We start from the raw sequence: 10,959 nt of genomic DNA on the forward strand, positions 1-10,959 counted from the left end.
AATGTGAGGAATTCACATACAACACTTGGTAAACCCAACATTTCCCTATATGTGAGGAATTCACATACAACACTTGGTAAACCCAACATTTCCCTATATGTGAGGAATTCACATACAACACTTGGTAAACCCAACATTTCCCTATATGCAATGCGATGTGACCGAGTATCTTACTTGTCTTGGACTGCTTTCACGTTTTGAAAATTTGCATTCCAAGAGGTCACCTAATGTAAAATGTTTTCCGGTCAAGAACACTTAAATATCAATTCTCCAAGCATTTCTTTAAGTACAATTTCATATTTTCAAGATAATTGACATGTGAAGATAATTGACATGATAATTGACATTTGAAGGTGGTCTCAATCATTCATGTACCTTTCTAGTAAATGTTACACTATTACTGGATCACAACACATACATTTACTACTTCCACCAAAACTACAACCGGCGATCAAATTAAAAAACCCAATTGCATTAGCATTCATAATATCAAACCATATCCACTTTTTGGCTGTTCGTAGCATACATCAAACTGAATTCATAATCAACCCGAATTCATCTCGAAATCTTTACAAAATAGACTAATTTTTCTCTCAATATCACCACCACAATTCGATTTACATACACAAAGTAAATTGGGACAATAAAAGCATACATATGCACGGCTTTACAAAATAATCGACATCCTACGCATGCGAATAAAAAATTACTAAGGACCAAATCATTTTCAAGGATTTCGAGACAGTAATGGTTCCAATTGAGGGTCAATTTCATTAGAACTTGGAAGCTTTTGGAAGCCTGACTCTAATTGGCTCACTGATAAATCCTCATTTCTAGACTTCACTAACCTTTGGATATAGGTCGATGCATCATTTGGAGAAGAAACTGGTCTCGTGGTTGTTTCCTTTAGGCTCTCCACATGCTGAAGACAAACTTGAACTGCATCATGAACTCTAACAAAAAACCACTCCTTCCCGATAAGCTCAACAACGCCAGATCTTGAAAATGTAAGTAGAACATCTCGATTCGGATTGGAAATGGCAATCTATATACAAACCAAATGGTTATGAAGAAATCTTCAGTGATTATTTGTCGTACGAGAAAAGAAGTTATAACTTACCTGAATATCACGAAGTTTGTACTCTTGATACAAATCTTTTAGAGTCTGGACAGCACTTGAATCTATGTAAGTAACAGCTGGAAAGGTAGAGAACGCATTGGAAAAATGAACACAAAGATTAATAATTTAGACCAAAGGGGTCAATAAATATGTTGATTATAATCAATTTAGTAAAAAGTGCTTAATGTTAAATTGTTTTGATGCTTTTTGAAAGTGTTTTTAAGTGCTTCCTTAACAAGCAGCCAAAAGCAATTTATAAGGATTTTCTCACCTAATATTTCAAGTGTCAGTGGCTTCAAAAGCACTTAAAAATCACTTTTAAACATGATTTTGAGTCACAATCCCATCCTTCCCAAACGTAGTTTACAAATTCCACTAGATACTAGGAGGAGCATACCATTAAAAGCATAAAAACAAGCAGAGTGTAAGAGTGAATTAACTTACGTGCCATCTCTATAACCACGAAATAGACTCTTTCAACATCTGGCCCACGACCAGTAGATCGGTCCACTTCAACTTCATATTCACGTAGCCTGTGAAGAAAAAAAATCCTTTCATTGTGTTTGTTTACTTGGGAAAATTAGAGGGTAAAAAAGCAAGTTATTGTTTTCAATGTGATTGAGAGGACGAGTACGCCAAAAACTAAGAAGACCATGAGTAGGAGAAGGCACCTGTCACTGATGTAACTCGTGTTTGCAAAATAAATTGGTGCATCAATCCGAACAATCACAATTCCATTGTAAGTATATGCCTCAGGATACTGTTGAATATTTCTGTACACAGTTGTGCCAGGAAGACGCCCCAATACAGCTGTAAAAGGAACAAATCAAAGAATTAACATTGAATTATGAGGATATGATACCATTGTTTTAGACGGATATTAGTCACTTGCTAAGAAAGTGACTACAAATAGAATGATTTAGAACAAAGAAACCTAGGGAGGGAGGTTTCCAAGTTCTTTGAATTACGTGGAAGATTTAATGTGTTTTCTTTTTCTTCAACATTTCCAATACAATTCTGTTCCAAGTCTCTGCTTTCATCAGGATACTTCAAAATATTTAAAGTAAACAATGATGATTTATTTTTATTGATCAATTACGAGCTTTTGTTCCTTTGAGGATATCCTCAAAAATAAATAGGCTGGGGGTTAAGGAATAAGTACGAAGTAATTAAAAAAACACGCACTGTAACAGCCCAGCTGGCGCGTTTTAAAAATCTTGAGGAGAAGTTCGAAAGAAAAAGCCCAAAGAGGATAATATCTGCTAGCGGTGAACTTGGGTTGTTACACGCACCTTAAGCATCACCAATCAGAATGTAGTTGAGATAGGGACGAATAGTGAATCAGGAAATTTAGAAGTTTCCCTCTCATTGTTTGGATTGGTTTGAAAATAGAAAGCATAATTACTACAGAATTTATAGTTTGGGCTTAGATGGAAATTCACCGTCCACCTCGACAAGATATACAAATCAATCACACAACGCTGATTTCAAAAGAGGTAAGACTTAAATGTGGCACACAGCATGCCAGGTTTCACTTATAAGAATTAGAAATTGAACCACTTACCCATATGTGGATTTGCAGATTCGTGAATGACAAAGGCCAGTGAAACACCCACCTACAGTAAGAAATTCACATTAAACCGCTAGCTTCTAGTGGTATTATTTGGAAATAGGCAGTCGAAGAGTTGGACAATGTTGACGGAAACATATTTAAAAGCATACTTTAATTTTAGATGGCCTAATACGTAAGCTTCTACTTCTACATTCTACACAGTGAGTTCTAACACTAACGTTAAAAGAAAAGGTTGATGTAAATCTAAATGGTAGATTACGAGCAAAAAGGTGTGTTACTTAAACTAATTATAGCGGTGTTTTTTTTTTCTTTCTTTCTATTATGATATGATGTAGATTTTGAACAACATACAAACTTCTCATTGATAAATGAAAAGAAGCAAAAATGTTCGGTGATACAAACTCTCAAAAGAGTGAAAAGAACAAAGAAGAGGAAAAGTAAAGAATATGACAAAACCAATTAGTAAGAATGAATAAAAGCATCCCAATTTATGTGTATAACACTTGAAGAATAGTGTTTAAATAAGCTGGAAAGTGAGCACTGAGCACCAACGAGAAGTTCTAGCGAGATCAAAACATTCAATAAAGAAGAAGAGCGTCCCAATTATCATTCAGAACATGAGGGAGCAGAAACCAACTCTAAGAGATGTGAAGAAGAGGATTATTGATGTTTAACAGACTCTAGAGGATTCGTTGGGTTCGACCACTCCTTTTTTTCTAATGTAAGTTCCTTTTTTTTATCAATATAAAGCCAAGATGTATCCTACTTCTGAACTCTAAAGATCAAAACCATGAATTTGTTCACGTTGAAAGCCAAAGAAAAAACGGTTTCCATTATAAATTTAAACACACCAAAAAATCAGTAAATAATTATCGAAATAAAACTACTGTATCATGTCAGATTTTAAGTACGTACCCCAATTAAGACACCAATCTCAATACCAAGGAACAACGTAGTAATGGCAGTAATCACCCAAAGAAGAAAATCTTTCTTATTTATACGCCACAAAAAAATAGCCTCGTCGTAATCCACCTGAAACAATAATATGCAAAGTAAGATGACTTATAGTTGTTCACGACAACTCTAAATGCACTCTCATCTACAATCATGAGAAGAAAAGAAAAGTCCCCAAGCTGATAATCTCATTGAAACAAGCCGGGAAATATGTTCCCTTTATTATCGTATCACCATGAAAATGTTCGCTGGCGCATCGAATGATAATTCTAGTTTATCAACCCGTCCTTGAATTTTCTATTTAAATAAACCAGGAAAGATGATTTTTTGCAATCAACGGATATGGAATTTCACACAGAAGTTGTCAGTCAAATTATATTAAGAACTAACCACAAAACTTAATAGTTTGTTCCTAGTTCCTTTTCTTGAGCAAAATCAATCAACTTAAACAACATATTGGCAAATAAGAAATATCACTCAATATAATTGTAGTAATAAACATGAATAATCATGATCGTCTGCTCTATTCATGAATTAGCTTATTCATTAGATAAGAAATACATTTAGTCATCAATTGTTAATATAATCAGAACATCTAACTAAGAAAAAGAATTTACTAGATCAGCAGTGCTTACCAAAGTTATTACAGCGGAAATCACAATGGCGGCCAAAGCACACTGAGATAAAAGAAAAGAAATTAGCGAAGTTAGCATCTCTAATTAAAAAATGCTTGAATTTAGTCTAACTTAACATCTCTAGCCTTTTCTAGTTTATGGCATAAATAGAATTGGAATCTCAAACTACTTCAAAAACAACAATCAGTGAATTTTAGCCCAAGTCCAAAATGGTATACGAAAGAGAGTAATAGGAAATAATTTAAATGTTAAAGTCAATTCCAACCTAAAAATTTGAGCTTCAAAGATTAAAAAGAGTTCAGTATAAAATAATCACATTTTCTTTTTAGCTCCTATTCCACGTAATAAACAATGATTGCAGCATTAGTATTTCGGCTCATTTTGTGACAAGAAATGGGAATGCAGTGGAATGAACAATCATATGGTCCAAGTACAAGCTATCGCCCTGGTTGTGTTGATGTATTTTATGTGTGTGGATAATGGAGATAAACCTGAGGTATGTGCTCAAACAATGGAGTCAAGAAAAGAAGGGCACCGCCCATAACGACTCCTGTAACAATCTGAGATAAGCTAGTTTTTGCTCCACTTTCGTGGTTCACAGCTGATCTTGAGAAAGAACCTACAAAAACAATGGAAAAAATTAGTTACACTAACGATTCACTAAACAAAGAAATTCAAATTACTATAGACTTCTAATGAGTCAATGATTAGCAACTGAATAATATTAAACATTAAAGTTACTACCTGTTGTGGGATATGCTGAAAAGAACGAGCCAACAACATTGGATACTCCAAGACCAAATAACTGTTCAATAAAATAATATAAACCAGAATTCACTTTTATCATGGTGAAGCAGTCATTTTTAAGAGGTGTAAAACTTCTCTAATAATTTTCAAAGGACAAAAGCAGCATACCTCCTGATTTGAATCTAACTCGTACCCGTTCTTGGCTGCTAATGCTTTCGCAATCCCAACAGATTCCTGAGTACAAAAAAAAAAAAAAAAAAAAAAAAAAAAAAAAAAAAAAAAAAAAAAAAAAAAAAAAAAAAAAAAAAANATAGCTACTCCTGTGATCAGAAAGGCAGTTGGAATCAACGACTTCACATGCTCAAAACTTTTAGGAACAGAAAACTTCGGAAGGCCTTGGGGAATGTCTCCAACCTAAACCAGTACCACTTCTTTGGTAAGCATTTCCGGCTCATTATAAACGTATTCATATTAAGTTTCTAATCCATTTAAAAAGAAAGAGAAAACAACTATAAAACTAACAAATATGTCGAGGGTTAACAGTTATATGTTCTTATGGCCAGATAAAGAGCCCGATGGCATAACGTTGGTATGAGAATCAAAAGTGTGTATTCACTTAAACTACCAAGGTCACCATTTGTGCCTTGTTCATAATTAACAAACATCATAGCTAAATTTTAGTTTATGGAGCATCACAAAGAAATTTAAAAAGATCTTGGTTTAAAGAAATTTTCTTGATGAGAAACCAAATTTTCATTGAAAATCGTGAAAGAAAACAAAGACAGACGCAAAAAAAGAGCCACAAAGTGGTTTAAAGCATATTATTAGAAAGATCATTTGCATGAAACTGGGTTGAATCTGTATAAAGTAATTAATATATCTAGAAAGAATTCTAATTTTTTATTATCAATGCTTACCAATGAAATGGATGGCAGATTCAATACTTTCGCCAATGTTGTACCCATAACAACTGCTGTAAGGGGCCCAGCAACTCTGAGAAACCGTAAGTGCTTCCTTGTTTTTCCCTAATCACGAATGCTAAAATCATAAAAAGAATCTAATGATAGTTTGATACTTAATAAGTAGATAAGAATCCATACCAGATGCTTCATGATTTGAAGTACTGCAAGGATAACTGATCCCATTATGAACGGTGCCCACAAGAACTATAAATAAATAACTATATTAGCTGGTAAAATAAAATAAATTTTTTTTGAATGAAGTGCAAATCCGGTAACAAAAAATCATGCAAAGATACTTTATCTACTTAATTTCCCTCACTCTTTTTGTTGAATTAGTTGATGTTTGAAACTAAATATGCTACTAGAAAGGTTAAACAAGCAAAGGGAGTTTCAGGATTAGAACTTCAAATCAATTGCCAAAATAGGAGTTGATGCAAAATAATTTAAAGTGCATCCTAGGGAAGTTAGAAAGAGGGAGAAAGTGTCAACTAGAGCCATTTGGTAGGAAGTTTGATTGGGTATTTATAAATTGGCTCAGAATGAAAAGTTATTTAGTCTAAAGCTCCTCTAATAAAAATCACAAAATACTCATTGTGAGCCGATATAAAAGTTATCAAACTTGATGGTGAAATTTTAATTAGGCAGATACGAGCATGCTTCAAAGTATTATCCTGCATGGAAATTGGCATCTTTGACTTTGGTTGAGAAATCCATACCTAGTTAACTATTTAGATACATTATACCAACAACGTGGGAAGAAATCATTTGTAGCTTGATTGTTGATAGCAAGATGAGCTGAGTACTGAATCAAAACCTAGTTTACTATGCCACAAGGATATTTAATACAGTGCCCAAAATACGTACCCCGTCTGCTCCAGCTATTATGCTCTCAATTAGAGGCACAATTTTGCTACTTCTTGATACATCATACCCCAGAAAGTATTTCACTTGGGATAATCCAATCACAATGGCAGAAGCTGTAGTAAAGCCAGAGATTACAGAGTGACTGATAAAGCGAATAAGCCACCCAAGCCTGATATAAGGCAACAAATAGAGTATATAATCAGGTAAAATAAAATTAAAAAACTCGTAGAAGATTAATTTCCTTCATAACCAAGTCTACAAAAGTATTCTCCATTAGATTAGTGTTGGTTAAAGGTACTAGCTGTCATAGAAGTGAAATATTCATTCTCCAAAAGTAATGCTTTAGTCGTATAACACAGCCACAAACAGGATTTTAAAAAAACAACTATTATGCTCAATGTTCAATTTAAGAAGTGCTATAAAACGTTGCAAAACAAAATAAAAATCAGCATGATTCAACCATCTAGATTGTTAAAGACCTCTAAAAATTGAGATATGAATATGAAATGATAACATTTTATATGAAACAAATATCTCATCAAACGGAAAAGGATACCTACCTCAAGAGCCCCATCACACATTCCAATACTCCAACCATGAGTGCCAATAATATCGCAAGTTCAGTATATAGTTCCTCAGATGAATTGACAATTCCACCCAAGACATTAGAAACCAGGAGAGAAACCAATGCTACTGGACCAACAGCAAGCTGACGAGAAGAACCAAAAAATGCATAGACGAACAAAGGGAGAAAACCAGAATCTGCCTTGCAATAAGAATTACAGAGTTAGATGAAAATAGGAAATTTAAAACAGAGAGGCCTTCAGATTTCTGAGCATAAAAACGTAAGGAAGTTTATTGCAATTAAGAGTGATTTTCTTACAAAGTCCATATATTGGTTGAAGCCCGGCTAATTTCGCATAAGACATTGCCTGGTAAATAAGAACAAGCAATCAGGAGTCAGGACAGTGACTAACAGTCGGATATTGTGAAAGATGTAACTAACTTAGAGTCTTAAACAGGCCAAAATCTCCAAGAGAACCTTGATATCGGATAAGAATACTTACATTTATAATGATAGAAATTTGAACTTTCTAATTGGAACAGCATATAAATTATTCTTATTTCAACAACTCAATCAGCCAGCATAGTTTTAAGTTGTACAGTTCCTAATGTTCATTATTCATTCTTAACAATGATCGGTTACACTGTAATATAATGCCAAAATTGATGAAATGAAGCTTTTAATTGTCAAGCAAGAACTTAAAGAGTTGGATCATATCAATGTGACAGTTGATGTCAGGAAAAAGGTAACACAGTCATTAATATCTTCATGCTTGATAGATTGAACTAAAAATCCCACCTGCGGAACGAGCATGATGCCAATGGTAATCCCGGACAAGAGATCGCTCTGTAAATACTCCCGCCATTTATACGTTCTAATCCAACGCGAGCACGGTAGCAGAAGCTCCATCCAGTTAATCCAAGTCATCTGCTTAACCTTCCCCGTCCATTTCTTCACCAGAACGCCAGCGGAATAACCACCGGCCGGCGAGGACGACGTGGTACTAGGATGCTGCAAGGGAATGACCTTGACCGGTCGGGTGGAGGAAGGCATGGATGAAAGGGCAGAATTAGAGGAAGCAAGACTAGACGCGCTAGGTGATGCGTAGCTAATCTCCATGCGCAAAACCAGAGCAAGGAATTGTTCAGGCTCCGATGAATCTCAATCAGTTGGGAGAGGAAAAACTAGAGCTCCACCATTGATTCAATGAATGGAGACGTAATCGGAGCAGGTGTAGAATTGAAGAAACTTTCTCGCCGGAATCAAATTACTTTCCCGGGAAAATTTTGCAATTCACTGCTGAAATTGTTGACTGTTATTCGGCCTCGTCCGTCGGATGAGAGAACCTCTCCCTATTTATCACCTGTCACCACATAAATAAATACTGATTCTTTTCTTTTTTTAGTACAAATCAAAACTCTCCTTGGTTATATATTTATTAAATTAGTTTAATTTCAACTTCTAATATTAACTAAATTTCAACCTAATTTTAATTTCAACTTAATATTAATATTAATTTAATTCAATTTCAACTTCATTTTAATTTATTCATTAATTCTGTAATAATATTCTATTATCGCAGCCATATCATTTATCTGGTTGGATTATTGGTATAATTAAAAAATTAATTAATTAAAATATTTACATACCATCGTCTACATTTTAACTTTTTATAAATTAAAGCAACAAATATTCAATTTAAACATCGTTTTAAGGTTCAAATATATATTTAACGGTTCATTAAATAAGACAAATATAAATAAAATAAATATGAATATCATATTAAAATATAAAATTTTAGCACGTTATTATTATTTTATTGATTAACTTGGTGCTATTATTTATTTAAAAAATTATTGATTTAATATATACATATATATATATATATATAATATTTTAATAAGATAGATTAATGAGAGGGAAATTCTGAAATATTATATAATGAAATTTGGAGATATACTATTTTTTTAATAGTTATTGTTTTAATTGTCAAAGAAATTAAAAAAAAAAAAAAAAAAAAAAAAAAAAAAAAAANTAAAATAAATGTGCGGTCCGGAATTAAGGCTTTTGGTGTAATGGGACGATAAAGCGTCCACATTCAGAATTGGGAGATGCGTGGTGAAGAATGCATCTTGGTTTGGATTTTACCCGGCCCTATTTTTGTCCCTAATTATGTTATTTTAACTTTTTTCTTAAAATATATATATGAAAAAAAAAGTATTTAATTATAAATTTAGTTTTTACTGCATCTAGCTCGTTTAAACTTGGAGTATAGTGCCTTTAAAACGACCAAATTTGGCTTCAAAATTATCCATTATCAATTTTCTCTATTGGTCGTTAGTCATTTTTCATTTGATTGTCGACTAGCTTCAGTATTCCATTTCGTTAGTCGCTGAAGCATATTGGGATTATTGCACGATTAGCCTGACAATAATTTTAGGGAGTTGTTTGTCGAGTTTGATGACGTTTTTCCTTCTCATTTATGTGTGTGCTACTACTGTTCTCTCTTCTGCGTCATGCAAACCAATAGTCTTTATCGAGCAAGTAGGTTGAAAGCTACGATTCAATGCTTGGTTCATACAAAATAGTATGGTTCGATTTGGCTCTGTTAAAGATATTTAATACTAAATTATATTTTACCATGTATATCATATTTAATATTTTACTATAAGGTAAATTTCCAGATATTTGACTTATTAACTTACCTAGATTGTTATTTCTATTTATTACCATTTACATATCCTACTAATTTATTTGATTATAAATAGAGAAATTTTCCACAGCACACGGTGGTGGATTAAGTAAATATTCTTCGAGTCAACTAATTTTTTGATGTTTTAGGTAAAATTCACCTATTTTGAATTTCGTTGTAGACACGGGATCAATATTGGTGGGTTTGTCACCGGCGAACCAACAAAAATGCGAGTTTTTTGAAAGAAGATAATTAAGACGTGTCGTTGAAATTTATGTTTTTAATATCATTAACTTTATTTTAATGATAATTTTATGTTAAGAGTCCATTAGGTGAGTCATTATATTACATCATCCATTTTAATATTGCAATATATTTATTATTATTATTATTATTATTATATTGCTATGGAGATGTATAAGTGGTGGGTCCCAAGTAAAGAGAATTGCCGATATTTCGTTGTCAAATCATTTACTTGGTCCAAAATTAAAGTTCGATCGACGGGCGGGGATTTGACTAACTAGAGGTGAATAATCACACACGTGTCGCAAGAGGATAGGTGGACAAAAGCCAATAAAGTGGACACGTACGACAAAATATTCTGAATTAAGTTATTTGAAAAATAAAGTATTTATTTAACTATTAAACGCTCATGAAATATTCATAATTTTCATAATAATATTGAAAGCATGATAAGGTTGGATTGTTAACCCTATTTGTTTGGTTAGTTTGGTTGACCCGACAAGGAAATTTAACCTATGGGTCAACCCGAAATTTATATTTTAAAAAAATTCAACTCAACCCACACCGAAAAAAGCTATTTTTACCGTTTGGGTTGTATAGTATG

General features: G+C 33.1%; 1 protein-coding gene across 1 annotated transcript; it reads right to left on the bottom strand.

The window, feature by feature from the left end:
• Positions 1 to 456: 456 nt before the first annotated feature.
• Positions 457 to 8,798, bottom strand: LOC111805782 (sulfate transporter 4.1, chloroplastic-like). Its single transcript, XM_023691016.1, has 17 exons — positions 8,219 to 8,798; positions 7,739 to 7,787; positions 7,416 to 7,617; positions 6,856 to 7,024; positions 6,130 to 6,195; positions 5,947 to 6,054; positions 5,337 to 5,443; positions 5,198 to 5,264; positions 5,027 to 5,087; positions 4,774 to 4,901; positions 4,283 to 4,324; positions 3,609 to 3,725; positions 2,685 to 2,736; positions 1,792 to 1,930; positions 1,565 to 1,653; positions 1,121 to 1,197; positions 457 to 1,045 (listed from the first exon to the last, which is right to left on the bottom strand). Exons 1-17 carry the CDS (start codon positions 8,537 to 8,539, stop codon positions 728 to 730), a joined length of 2,112 nt encoding a protein of 703 aa, XP_023546784.1. The 5' UTR covers positions 8,540 to 8,798; the 3' UTR covers positions 457 to 727.
• Between the last annotated feature and the right edge of the window lie 2,161 nt (positions 8,799 to 10,959).

The sequence above is a fragment of the Cucurbita pepo genome, chromosome LG01, assembly GCF_002806865.2.
Source record: "Cucurbita pepo subsp. pepo cultivar mu-cu-16 chromosome LG01, ASM280686v2, whole genome shotgun sequence".
Taxonomy (NCBI): Eukaryota; Viridiplantae; Streptophyta; class Magnoliopsida; order Cucurbitales; family Cucurbitaceae; genus Cucurbita; species Cucurbita pepo.